A 14642-nucleotide genomic window follows, 5' to 3' on the forward strand; every position below is an offset into this window, starting at 1 on the left:
TTGAGCAGAAATGTTATAATAATCTTTGAACGAAGCTAGTGAAACAATAGCTGCTTCACATCGACTCTGCTTGTTTTGTCCTCATGGGAATTATTTGACTTAATCTGGATAAATATTGGCCCATATGCCCCAATAACAACAGTGAATGTGCATTGTGCAGAAACGGTTTCTATCATCAGCCATTAAAAGAAAATGTAAATCATCATCTTCATCATAAAAAAAACACATGTTAGAAATGTCCTTGCCCCTGTGGTGACAGTATCCATTCTCATTCTCACCTCTTATAGAGTCCTGTAATAAACTTTAGGGGTCAGTTGTGTTATATTTGGCATTTGAATTGGGAAACTGGCATCCCATTCGAAACAAACCTTGCAGCTGTAAAATTTGTGTAAAATGTTCTACATGATGGGCCACAGAAGAAATGTGTCCTGAAAACAACTTCATTAAGTTGTTTTAATTAACAAGGACAATCTGTTTTTTGGGACACCACTTCACTACACACAGACTTAAATGAGATCCTTTTTTGCATCCTTCAGACATTTGCTGATTACCACGAGGCAGCTAATATCTAGGTTATAGACTTCATATTTAGGTCTGCGCCTTCCCATCTGTAATTTGCATGCATATTTTTAGTGGGAGAAGTAATTGAGCAGCAGGAGCAACATGCCTGGCTCAAGAGCTTGGAGCAGGGGTGTATCATTGGAATCCTTGACCAGTAGAGAGAATAGGCCTACTGATCCGGAACCCCCTCCCAAAAATAAGAATCTTACACTGTTTTTGAGGGCCCTCTTCAGGTGAATTGTAATTGCCTTTTTCTGGCCCTAGATAGAGGATTCTCAGATACTCAATGACAACAGAGGATATACGTAAGCCAGTATGATTCCTGCTGCCTTTAATCTCTTGGGGACAACCTGCACATACAAAGAGAGGTGTATTTCAAAAGGCCTTCTCGTGTTGAATGAGTTAATCAGATGTAGCCTACTGACATTACTCTGATTCTCAGAATGTCTGTCTTCCATCTCAGCCTGTACTTTTTCCTTCTCCAACCCCTACGGCCAGGCTAATGTTTTACTCCACACTGTGTCTGTGTTTAAAAGCCACATTTCCGATGCCAATCTCTTCTGCTGGCTGTGTCTGCTGCCAGCAGTCACTTTTGACATCAGTGTGTTGGTAATTAATTTGCATCTCAGGGGTTGTGTATTACAAAAACTATTAAATGTCAGAGACCCCCCTCCCCACCTCCCCCAACACACATACACACATGGAAACACTCCCCTCGCCTTAACCATGTGCAGTGGACCAGCAGACACCCATCTGATGGCGACAGCTTCTTCTACTGGTTGTAGAGCTGTGCAGTGTCACATTTATTTAAAATCAATAGTGACTAATTCGGTGAATAAACTAAATAGCCTAATGTGATGCTAAATTCAAGGTTTGGTCTATTGTGTTGTCAATATCCTAGTGTATCCTATGGTTAGGCCTAATAGTGGTTTAAACGAATGATCGTTGACGTGCACGCATATATGTGTACCAGGGGCGGTTCTACAGGGGGGCAAGGGGGGGCAGCGGCCCCCCCACTGAAGAGCCTTGCCCCCCCAGCTGCCCCCCTAACTTTTGCATTCTCAAAAATGTACTTATAAGAACAAACCGCCACTATGTCAACAAGCCACTCAAATAATTGAAACAAACAATACATTGAACAAAAGTAAATTATTTTAAATCTAATCTTATGCCCTGCCCCTCAAATACTTAGCCACGGCCCTGCATCATATGCGCATATCAGCGATCACACAGTTTGTCACACACAGCGACTCAGCGCGCTGCTGTGCCATGCAGCCCTGCGAAGAGTAACTGACCTGCTCCGAGCATCTTAAGGTGAAGTCAGTTTACCCTTGTGAATTTTAAACACACCAATTTAACTTAAAGTTAAATTTGTAATGAATGTAATGCAATGTAAAAGTAGCTAATTCATCGATAAGAGCACATCCATTCATCGTTGGCCAAAAGGGAAATCACTCGCTTGTGACTTGTAGGAGCATATTGCCCTTTTATTAATTTGTAGGCCTATTGTAGTACAGGCAAGAGCTTGATAAAAATATTTAAAAAAAACTTGCATGTTCGGATCCATACAATTTAACAGTGGATCGCCGTTTCGAGAGAGAGAGAGAGCGAGCGAGAGAGAGAGAGAGAGAGAGAGAGAGTTGCCGTTTCTGAGGCATTGAGTTACTACAGTGACAGTGCTATAGGAGATCGATCATGTTTGTTTGAATAGCCAAACATAGCCTACTAAAAACTCTCACATATCACAGCAAACGAGCTGCACAAATTAAACCAGGTTACATTAGGCTATCACATGTTAAAGACATGAATAAATAAGTGGAGGAAAAGAAGAAATAAATGTGAGGGATGAAGAGGAGGTTTTATATTCAGATAGAGGGACAGAGGCAGGCAGCAGGAAGATTAAAGGTAGACAGAGGGTCTGACTGCAGTCCCAGTCTAAACTACTGTATTGTTATTCTCCTTCCATATAAATTCCACTAGACTAGAATGATATGTCATGTCACTCAAAATAACATGTTTCAATGATTGCCTGATTTCTGTTGTAGCAATGTGTTGTAGGCCTATAGGGTAAGCTATGTAGGCTTAAGACATAGGCTACAAATGTCTTATTTTATCAGAAATGATGACCAATATAATATATATGGGGATTCCAGCTACCGTCCTCCAATGCCCCCCTGCCAAGACCTCTTGCCCCCCCTTCGCCACCCCATGTAACATTTTCTAGATCCTCCCCTGATGTGTACGCATACTATCCAGGCTCGTGCATCCCGGTAGTCCTGGCTGTTAGTTTGACTTTTCAGCATTTGAGCTATCAAACCGTTATGTTGGCTGTTGTTGGACGGGGCAGCACAGCGCATGAACTAGTGTGTGCGTGCACACGTGTGTGTGTGTGTGTGTGTGTGAGTGTGAGAGAGAGCGCGCGCGTGCGTCCTGGATGGTGGGCTGAGCTCGTGCTGCACGCCAATCAAACCCAAGGCAGGTGCGTGGTCGAGAGAGGGAGAGCGAGAGGGAGAGAGCGAGCGAGCGAGAGAGAGAGAGAGAGAGAGAGAGACGGATTAGGACGGCGCGTGCTGTCTCTGAACGCGAATAAAGCCGGCGCGCGAGCCTCGCAGTTTACTCACATCTCACGAGCAGCTCACTCGACAGTTGTGGACAAAAACTGGTTCCGATTCCGTGTGTTTCCCTCATATCATTTGGGGAAAGTCGGTTGATTTGCGTGATAAATATGACTTTTCTAGAGGTTTGTAGGACGAATCGATTTCTGTCGTAACGGGGATATTTTTGACGTTGTGACCGCTTTGGAATCAGCCGCAGGAGTCAGAGGTAAGGATTGCTTTACCATCTCTGGTGTAAAGTTGGTTTAAATGTTGTTAAACGTTTTTTTTTAAACTGCGTGGGATAGATAACAGGCTTTAAAAAGTATTTTAGAGAAAAAATACTTGTGTGTGTGAATAGCAGCTCACATTCCGTTTCATTAGCCATAACTAGGCTATGTATTTTTATAATAATTATTTTTTAATTATTTAATATTACTATTATTATTATAAGCATTTTGTTAAAAGCCTTCTGTAAACAGTTTAGCCTGCTGTCCCATGGATAGGTTAAACGGACGCAGGCTAAAGTGTGCTGTTTAATAAAGGCCTTCACCGTTCAATTCCAAATAGGCCTACTTACATTTTGATTCGAACTAATCATAAATATGTACGCATAAACATTATGCAATGTAAAGGCAGATTGTACACTCTTGAGTTCGAGTGTAAAGTGTTTTTTTAGGTTCCCTGCATTCTCTTGCGTCCCACTTCTCAGCGGCCAAACAGTTAGTTTTTCGGCCCACACAGTTACACCGTATTTGTCCACATACACTCATAACTGGTTGAAATGTCATACTCATCCCTGGCTCTGCAATGTCAAGACAATATATTGTATTGTATTTTTTGTAATGTGATCTTGAATATAATGTGTAAATAATTGTTTAAAAATGTATTATGAATGTATTTGTTAAACATTTATATTTTTTAAAATTTTGTTAAGTGTTTTTTTATTGAAAATAACTAAAAATAGCATACAATTCAATAAAAATAGTTTAATATTACTTTGCTGAAGGTACAATGAGAATTTCTGAGTATCAATTTCAGAAGATAACTTCGATCCGATTTCCAAGTAACAACGTAGCCTATTTATTGAGCAGACTTTTATTATACAGTAAAAAACCATGCTTCGTATTATACATTCAAATCATTACAGTAGGCCTGTAAATAATTAAAACATCAGCACAATAAATTAAGCTGTTGTCGAGCATATAACAATTTCCAGTTAGACAAAGCCATTATTATTATTTCATGATGATGATTGAAACAAATTATAGACAAATAAATATGAAGACTGAATATTACGAATTAATACAGTATTGGGCTACAGTGTGGAAGCTGAACGTGCCACCGCATCAAAGTGCCCTAGTCAACTTTCATATAGGAACATGGTGACATAACGGTTGACTAAAACTGCTCTGTTTTAAAAAGTACCACCTTAAGTGCCTTCAATTATATCTGTGTGCTTTGTTTGTTGTCTTGATGTCCAAGTATGAACTTTTTAGGTTACACCGTTTCCAAGATATAGCCTAGGCTATTACGAGATGTCAGCACAGAAAATATATACATTAATTTGTGTTAGGTCATAGGGGAAATCTGAATAATGTTATTGCATACACCAATTATTTAAGAAGAGCGTGTCTTTCATATAGTCCAGTTGAAAACACACGCAGGCAAACACACTCATTATTTCAGAGTTATATATGAAGATCTATACAATGGTTGAGAGGCTTTGATTTTTGGTGAAAAAATATTGACTGATATTCTTTTTATTTATTGATATTTGAAATGCCACGTGAAGAAACAAAAAAAGTGTATTTATGTTTGCTGTTAACCGAACACTTCACGTATATAACGGAGCAATGATAATCAAGTACATTCTTAGTTTATAATTTAAGATTACACTCATTGCATGTTGGAAGCAAATCTATTTTTAATTTTTAATTTGTGTAGTGTGAGTGGTACTGTATTTACAGGGTTAATCATTGATTTAATAAATAAAAAAGTTAATACATTGATGAATAACATTTTAGTGATTGTCTATCAGAAACATTTAATTTGAATACATTTAATTTAAAATAATAAAATATTTCAATATCTTCTATGTTTTCTTTTTATTTATTTATTTATTTTTACTTCTATGTTAATTTTTTGAATACAGATTCCACATATCACACAACAAGTCAGAACATATACAGTATTTACACTCAAAAAGGTTTCCGGGCACACAGAACATATATTTACACTGGTTTCCGGGCACACTTATGTGTTCAAATTGTATGATTAATTCTTTTAGATTTCACACATTACCCAGAGAGAAAGTGCATGTCTCTAAACTTGAAAATAAATTGATCATGGTAAAAAAGGGAATTAACACATAGATCTTTGTTTATTTTCATGCAGGTCATTCTGCTTACAGATTTCTTCCAAGTATGGACAAGACCCATATCTCCAACCCTAATGACATCATAATGACGAGCTCAACAGGCCCCTACCAGCAGGAACCCCTGACCCCACCGAGACCCGCCCATCACCACTCCTCCTCCTCTTCCCTCTCCTCCCCGTCTCCCACCTCTTCCCCGCTCAAACCCAACCAGGTTGGCCAGGTCATCCTGTACGGCGTTCCCATCGTTTCCTTGGTCATCGATCACAACGAGAGACTTTGCCTGGCGCAGATTTCCAACACCCTCCTAAAGAACTACAGTTACAATGAGATCCACAACCGTCGCGTGGCTCTGGGCATCACCTGCGTCCAGTGCACTCCGGTTCAGCTGGAGATCCTCCGCAGGGCCGGTGCCATGCCCATCTCCTCGCGCCGCTGTGGCATGATCACCAAGCGCGAGGCCGAACGCCTCTGCAAGTCCTTCCTGGGAGAGAACGCCCCTCCCAAACTGCCCGACAACTTCGCCTTCGACGTGACCCACGAGTGCGCCTGGGGTTGCCGCGGGAACTTCATCCCTGCCCGCTACAACAGCTCCCGGGCCAAGTGCATCAAGTGCTCCTTCTGCAACATGTACTTCTCCCCCAACAAGTTCATCTTCCACTCGCACCGCACGCCCGACGCCAAGTACACCCAGCCCGACGCCGCAAACTTCAACTCCTGGAGACGACACCTCAAGCTCAGCGAGAAGATCCCGGCCGACGAGATGGCGTTCGCCTGGGAGGACGTCAAGGCCATGTTCAACGGAGGCAGCCGCAAGAGAGCGCTGCCCTCCTCGTGCCACAGCTCCTCCATGGGCTCCATGAAGAGCCTCCAGGGGTCGGTGGTGCCTCACATGATGGGACAAGACCCTCAGAAGAGAGCCCGCTACGACGACGAGGACGATATGGACGGCGGCGGACTGTCTCCCCGTAAGATGCAGCGTAGCTACCCCGTCATCCCCGTCCCCAGCAAAGGCTTCGGCATGCTGCAGAAGTTCCCTCCCACGTCGCTCTTCCCCTCGCCGTACCCCTTCCCTGCGTTCGGCCTCTGCCAGCAGAAAAAAGACGACGGTGATGTCTCAGGCGTGCAGAAAGGAGCAGGGGGGTTGTCGGGCCTTTTATGGCCTGGCCGCAAAGACACTTTTTACCCTCCTTTCTGCATGTTTTGGCCTCCGAGAGCGGCGGGAGGAATCCCGGTCCCCACCTACCTCCAGCCTCAGCCCAGCGCCCTCTCTTCCCTGGCGGACAACCCCTCTCTCAGGCAGGCCTTCCTGGATCTCTCGGACCACACTGAACCTGGAGCTGGCAGTGGAAATGGTGTCAGCACTACAATGGCCCCCGGTAGTGAGAGCACCACACCAAGATCCACACTGTTTGACCCAGAGTGCACGACGGTCACTCCCGACCTCCGCCCCCCTGTGACGTCAGAAGGCTGGCTCAAACTCCTGGACGCACCCAACCTCCAGAGCAGGAAGTCCAGCTACGGTTCAGCCTTCCGCCCCGTCGTCAAGGACGCCGAGAGCATCGCCAAGCTCCACGGCAACAATGGAGGAGGAGTAGGAGGAGTCGCCGGGGCAACAGATGAGGACTTTGGGGTAGTTGTTGCCAGGTCGGACCGCCACCACCACCACCAGCAGCGGCTTTCCCCCACCAGCAGCTGTAGTTACGGCAGTGACAGCGGAGGAGAGGTGGAGGGAGCGGAGAGCGAGGAGGAAGGGGAAGTGGATGTGGAGTCGTCGAAACAGGAGGATGATGAGGGGGAAGTGGGCTTCACTAACAGGCCGTCACAGACTCAAAGCAACCTGTACCTTCATCCTGGAGAGCACAGCAGCACCTCCCCTCCCTCCTCCTCCTCTGACCCAGTCCAGCAGGAGTCCCCCATCAGCCTGCCCTCCTCCTCCCCTCCACCCGCCAGCCAGCAGCCCCTCTCCAGCTCCCCCCCACCTCACCGAGAGGACCCGGCGCCTTACAAGAACGTAAGCAATATCCCCCCCAGGCCACTTTAGCTAATTATTATTTAAATGGTGCTGCAGTCAGGCGGGCGATGTGATCTGCATAAGCAGATTGATAGGCTGGTTTGGTTTGGGTCCCTGTAGAAATTGAAACAGTCACCCCGCTCTGATCCGGGCTAATAGGCCCAGGTGTGGCTTGTTTAATGGCCACGGTGTGTTTGTTCTCCCACTGTCACTGCATGCCTGTTAGGGCAACTCTAATCTTTAACCTGTCGACCCCAACATTAGCCCAGGCCTCCGAGAGAGAAGAGGAGGAGGTAGGGAGAGTTGTGAGGGAACAAGTTCAATCAGCCATTGAGTAACTTCAAATGAATGCCACTTATTTCATAGGAATACATAGAATTGATGTATGAACCATTTTTATCCAACTTAGATTTTTACAAAAACGAATGCCACCGTTAGTTGATAGAAAAAAACAAAGCAGAGGATTACATTTCCCAAGCGATAGATGACATTTAAAAATATCCATAGCAGGTGCTGAAAATAAAAAGGAAACCCATATTAATAAAAATGAACCATCACATCAGTACAGCCATTACACATTGCCATATTAAACTACGTTCTACGTTTGTTGAAATTGAACTATAGCCTATACAACGCATATCAGGTATATGAAATTCTAACTGACTGTGTTGTTTCCAGGTGCATAAAAACAGAGATGAAGGACTTCCTGCGTACGCAACCAAAGACAACTCCAGCATTTCTGGTGAGCACAGACACTTTAATCTTTTGTTTCTAAAAAAAATTCTCTGCATATTTTTCTGATGCAAAAAAAAAAATAGATAAAAGGTTCAAATTATACCTAAAAACATTCTTACTGATACGGTTGCTTGCGTCAAAAGTAAAATACAATTTGGGTTTTGGGCAATTTGTCATTTTACAACTGTAAAATATGGCTCTCTTATAAAGTAAAAAATACCCAATACAGTATTTCATTAATATATCATTCAAAAATCACTTTTCTTTCTCTGCTGTTCGCATGGGTGGCTTGAACACTATATTTTTCACCCTGTGGTTGTTTTACAATGTCTTACTTTCATCAAATGTTTGAACAGGTTTTTGCGCCCGTCTCATCAAATCGCATCACACAATCTATTTCGTCCCAAACTGTTACACACTATCTGTTCCATCAGACGTCTGAGTCGCTCGTATTATTGCATCTTTGTTTCATTTAGTGTCTGAGTGAGTGCTTTTATAGTGTCTCTCTCTCTCTGGGTCCCTGTGAGGCTCATATTCCTGTGATGTTTCATTTGCTCCTCTCATCTCCCACTCTGACCTCCTTTGCCGGAGAAAATGTATTATGTGTGTGTGTGTGTGTGTGTTTAGTGGTGCCGGGCGTGCTCACAAACACACATACACACACTTAAATGACACACACCATGCGCACACTTAGTTATCTCCATGTGTCCGGATAACCAGCTCAACCAATGGGCCTTACTGAAACTCTCTCTCTCTCTCTCCGTCTCATTTTCCCTTCAGATGAAAACAAAGAGCAGAATAGTTTCTTTGTAGCGGAGAGTGAGACTTCAGCGCCCGACTTCTGGAGGGAAAGCTCAGGTATTCAAATGATTCTTTCTTTTCTTAAGGGGCTGCACAGGCAGCTGCGGATAGTTAACAACTATTTAATGAGTGAAGACAGCAAAACATTGTTTTTAAATTGGCATGCCATAGGTTCTCCCACAAGTATCATCGTAATCACGGCTAGGTTTAATTTAATTTTTTGCATTTGGTTTGACTCTAGTGTATTAGAATTTCACTTCGCAAATGTGAGGTCTTCATAAAACCTCAGATTGAATCGTGATCAAACATTTAGATAAGGAATAAAAAAAAACAATTGATCCTTTGAAAGACAGTCTAAGCAAAAAAAATGGCAACTAAAACACCCTCACAAAGAAATATAACTTAATTACCTACTTAAGTTACAATGGCATTTTTATTCTTATTACACAAATGAGACAAATAATACTTAAAGCAGCTTCCTTCCACCTCAATCTAATCCTGCTCTTAGAAGTTGAGTTAAGGGATTCATATGAATACACAGAGAGAGATGAAACAGCAGAGGGGAAAAAAAGCTGTTTGTGCCGGCGCTCTGACACGGCTGCTCTGTTTAGCGGCGTTGTCGCCGGGGCTGTTAGTCTCAGGGGGGCCGTTATAGTTCAACAAGAAAACATCAGCTCAGTGATAAGCAGCCACGCTGGCAATCTCCATTCTAGACCCATATCGCCGCCGACATAATTGGCTTTTTTTCCCCTTCCTCAGCGCAAAAAAACCTTTGCTGTTTGAAAAAGATCACAGCTTATTGCCTTTTTATATCTGTCAGGAAGACATTAAAAGTGCTTTATGACATCTGTGCCAACATTTATATCTACCCCCCCTACTCCCTCAAACCCCTACACACACACACCGTAATGATCCCTGCGCATAATGTATAATGTATTTCGAAAAATTACACGAAACAAATTAAATGAGACCACCTTTCCCCTGATTGCCAAACGTCTCCCTGGGCGGTGGGAAGCTCTACGTGATTAGAAGGCCTGATTCCTCTGAGTCCCACCCCCCCTCTCCACTGTCTTTAAACTCTCCCTCTGTTTCTAGGGAGAAAAAATAATCTAATTTTCCATTTATGTAATGCAAACCGCCTTGGCTTTGACTATTCACGGTTAATTGACTGTCAAACGAGGTTGTTATCCTCGGGCACTGTCTGCAAATTTGCTTGTCAAATGAGACAGAGAGGAGAGGAGAGGAAAGGAGAGAGGAGAGCTGCTCTAAATGGGAGAGAGAGCGAGAGGCATAGGGAGGCTTAAGGAGCCGGGATATGAAACGACTGGAGGAGAATATACATATCCAGTTTGCTGGATCGCTTCATTTAAGGTGCACAATGCCTCATTGTCACAATTCAGGCGTTATAGCGCAAACACATCCATACACGCAAAACAATGTAGAAAACTTTCAGACTGGTAAATTTGAAAACAGCATGCGATGAAGATGTTTGTTTGAAGATAAAAGGAAGATGAAGGATGGTGGAAGTTTTAAAGCAACATGTCTGCAGGGACAACGCTTAAAAAAGTCCAGAGACAAAACATATAGGCTATCATGTAACACTGCACAACTATAGATCAAATGGTTTCACAATAATGTACACCTGTTATATTCTCGTGCAGTTTTATAGCAAATGGCGTTTTGCCTGTCTAAACAATTACATTGCTGACATTGTAGTGCAACAGTGTGAGAGAACAGTGAAGAGCAAGCTAGCCTATTTGTGCAGCATAACTGGTGGAATGGCCTTTTAAACATTAACTTTTTCATTACAGACCTTAAAGTCTGTTCTAACAGCCACACAATTAATTTCTGAATGTGAGTGGAGTTTTCTTATTTTCCTTTTAGAAAAAAACAATTTGATCCGACAGCAACAAGAGACTAAACGTGTCAGGGTGTGAGTGCGGTAACGGTTTCAATCTGCAGTGCCGTCATACACTGTGTTAACTTACCACACACTTACGCTGACACCTAGAGGCCATAGAGTGAATAACAGTGTCACAATTCAGACTGACAGACCAGTTAGAGCGAGGGGAAGGGGTCACACTTTTGAATGCAAAAACAAAAGAGAAGATACACAAAGATACAATCAGACAAAACTGTGGGTAATTATTCCATGATAAGATTATGATTATGTTGTTTGAATATGTGTTGCATATGAAATATACTTTCTGATGTCATGGCAAATTTGAACGGAACGACAACTATACTCTTAGTTCCAAATGTAACCGATAAACTGTAACTAAGTCTGAGTTTAAGTATTTATTTTTTGTTCATTTTCAGGTGATCAAAGCCAAGGTGCTACCTCTCCTGTGCCGCTAAAGAAGGACGTCGAGAACATGGAGAAAGGTAATAATTGTTTGTTATTACATGAAGTTTGGCCATACAAATCTAACGCAATTATTTTAGATTGATATGGACTAGAGGAATATAACACAAATGATATATTCATTTGTTTTTCTCCCTCGTCTTATTGCAGAGGAGCTCCAGAAGGTTCTGCTGGAGCAGATTGACTTCAGAAGGAGACTGGAGCAAGAGTTTCACGCTCTGAAGGGCACCTCGCCATTTCCTGTCTTCCGTAAGTCATCCCCCCCCCCTCACTTTGCTATTCTTTTTTTTATGCTATGAAGGGCGACTTCTCCTTCTCTGTCTTTCTTAACTTCTTTTTACTCCTGTGTGCCCCCTCCACACATACCTCTTTCTCTCTCTCTTTCACCCTTTTTTCTCCTTCACCCCTTCATCAGTTGTCATCTATAACTGTTCTTGATCAGTTACCCGAATGGAAAAAAAATAATAAACTGCTCAGGCTAATCTTAGACTTCTACGCTCAATTTTCCAGATAATTTCCAAGACCAGATGAAACGAGAGCTCGCCTACAGAGAGGAGATGGTCCAGCAGTTACAGATGGTAAGACTACTAATGATACAATCAAGTGCTGAATACTGATGGAAAATAATATATTTTTCTGCGCCTTCAAATGACAAATAAAACATCCTTTTATAGTCGCGAGAATACATTTTTTTTTAAACACACTGCTTTGAAAAACAACATTGGTAATGATTTTGAGAATGAATATATTCAAGACTAATTAGGAAGCACTTTACAAAAAAATTAAGTTGCACCGTTTGAAATTGAAAAGAAGAAATCAAAAATGTCAAATGCGACGGGAAAAACTCAAATAATGCTGCAACTACGGCACGCTCGCAAATCCTACAGGCCACAAAACTAAAACACAAATAAATGCAGAATAAATAAAGTCATCAATATAGGACACATAGGTTGTTGCTTATTTGTCCATCAAATAGACGGAGCCAATCATCTAGTTTGTCTTTCATGGGTGAGCGCTTCCTCTACAGCCGTCTGAGTGTTTCCGTCCACATCAATCAGCAGAGCAGCTGGCAGACAGGCTGACAGAAGGTGTTTGTCTTTGCCTTCTGACACATGCAACAACTGCACACACGCTTGTACACACACATGATCGCAAAAAAACCCTGCACATGCACTAAATGTAGCCAGCTCATTTATAAGCATGCACGCGCACACTGAAGTGCACATGCATAAAACATTCCCAATTGACAAATGTGTCTACAAGCAGCAGATGGATCATGTCTGAGAGTAATGACACATTCATTTCACCCAGACAGAAATCTTAAGTTTGTGTTGCTGTGACATATCTTACAATATGACTCAACTTTACTGCCATATTGTCCTTGTTAGTGTTCTCCAGACTTTTTCATTGCTCTCTTTAAAAAAATTAAATTAGAACTGTTGATATTATTTAGGCCTATGGTCAGTTGGATTTCACAGAAGTCTGTATTAATAATCTGTTTCTGTGACATTCATTTTTGAAAAAAATAATGTTGCTTGAGTATACACATACAGTATCCAAATGCTGAGTGTTTAAAAGGAATCTAACATTTGTCTCTAACCTTTGTTTCTCTCAGATTCCCTACGCAAACATCATCAGAAAAGAAAAGATCAGTTCCCATCTCAACAAGTAACTTAAAGGTGATTGTTTTTTTAATTCTCTAGATAATTCAAATCTTGTCAACATAGTCACATCAGGATACAAACATTTCATTTTTTATGACAGAAAAGCAAGCTTTAGTGAAGGACTTCTTTGGAAGTTAGAACTCATATAGCTTGGATCTGTCTTTGACAAACAAATACACTGAGATTGACAATAATTTTGTTTTTTTATTTATATTGTGTCTTCCCAGGCTCAGAGTCAACACAATCCTGTACGAGAGGAAATAACTGGATTTCTGTGGATGGCCCTTCAAAAACAAAAAAAAATAATAATATGAAAATTGACAGAGGAATATTCGAGACAAGAGAAAAACAGACACTATATAGTATATACATTTCTTACCTTTTCCAGAGACAGCACACAGTGCAACCCCTGTTAATAGCACTGCACTTAAATGCTCTCTGGTAAGAATACATTTGGACCAGTTTGCACTGCCAGGAGCAGCACACTGGGTCCAGTTTATTTCCCAAACTGACTGAACTGAAGGGGACACAAACCGGCGACATCAGGGGAAACAGAATGACTCTTACTCTCTCCTCATTGATGTGCTGGCAGTCAGACTCAAAGCTTTTACCAAAGCAACCACAACCTTCCTTTGGTGAATCTTAGGGCTGTTGACGACCACCAGGAAGGCAGCTGTTAGATCCTTAAAAAAAACTGAACTTTTCCAAGCTCTTAAAAATGAAGAGCAAGGGGAGAGAGTGATACCTACAATAATACTATGTGTTATTGTTGATGATGCTGACTGCTGGCCCAACTGTACATACACCAAACTGTGGATGAGGATGGACTTCGCACTAACTTCATTGCTGTTGTTATTATTGTTGTTGCCATGGTACCACCACACGGGGAACCTAATGCAACAAACATACCAACTATAATTTATTTATTTATATAACATTTGATCCCAAAGGGATTCTCCTCGTCGTGTCCAATTGTGTTTATTTACCAAAACAAACTTCCCCTGTGAACACAAATGATGAACATAGTCAGGGTCAGGTCACATGTTGGTGGTGACTTGAAAATGCCAGATGAAGAACAAAACAAAGGGAGACAATTCATTAAGTAGTCTTGGTGTTTAAAACATTGAGATACAATTAGTCCAGTATTAATTAAGGGCAATGTCACATAAAGGGTTTACGCAGTATGCAAACTGTAAACTGGCAGAACAGTTTGTACCCATAGTTTTAGTATTTGGGAGGGATTTCTGACCATAAAAAGGCAGTATTATGTTGCACAGAGATGTTGCTACATCTGATTATACATTTTCACCTCTTCTACTGGAAATCCTGTGACTTATTTGCTAAAAGGTACTTTTTGATTTACCCTCCACTCAGATTGTCTAGCCTTCAGGCTTCACTTCCACACAGCGGTGAAGGTGATGCTGCCATTATAAGCTAAATGTGTTTGGAGCGAGTGAGATGATCAGATGGCGAATAGACATTTAAAGGCCAATTCTGTGAACTTGGTTGCTCTCCAAAAAGGTGTCCGGGC

The 14642-nt window shown here is 42.0% G+C and overlaps 1 protein-coding gene across 1 annotated transcript; it reads left to right on the forward strand.

Annotated features, from left to right (window-relative positions):
• Window positions 1-5581: 5581 nt before the first annotated feature.
• Window positions 5582-13119, forward strand: skor2 (SKI family transcriptional corepressor 2; the record flags this gene model as incomplete). The annotated part of the gene is made up of 7 exons (XM_080046320.1): window positions 5582-7546; window positions 8225-8288; window positions 9062-9139; window positions 11402-11467; window positions 11598-11696; window positions 11958-12025; window positions 13063-13119. The coding sequence occupies 7 exons, from the start codon at window positions 5582-5584 to the stop codon at window positions 13117-13119; spliced, it is 2397 nt and encodes a 798-aa protein (XP_079902446.1).
• Between the last annotated feature and the right edge of the window lie 1523 nt (window positions 13120-14642).

Source organism: Ammodytes marinus (genome assembly GCF_949987685.1).
Source record: "Ammodytes marinus genome assembly, chromosome: 18".
In the NCBI taxonomy this organism is placed as follows: Eukaryota; Metazoa; Chordata; class Actinopteri; order Uranoscopiformes; family Ammodytidae; genus Ammodytes; species Ammodytes marinus.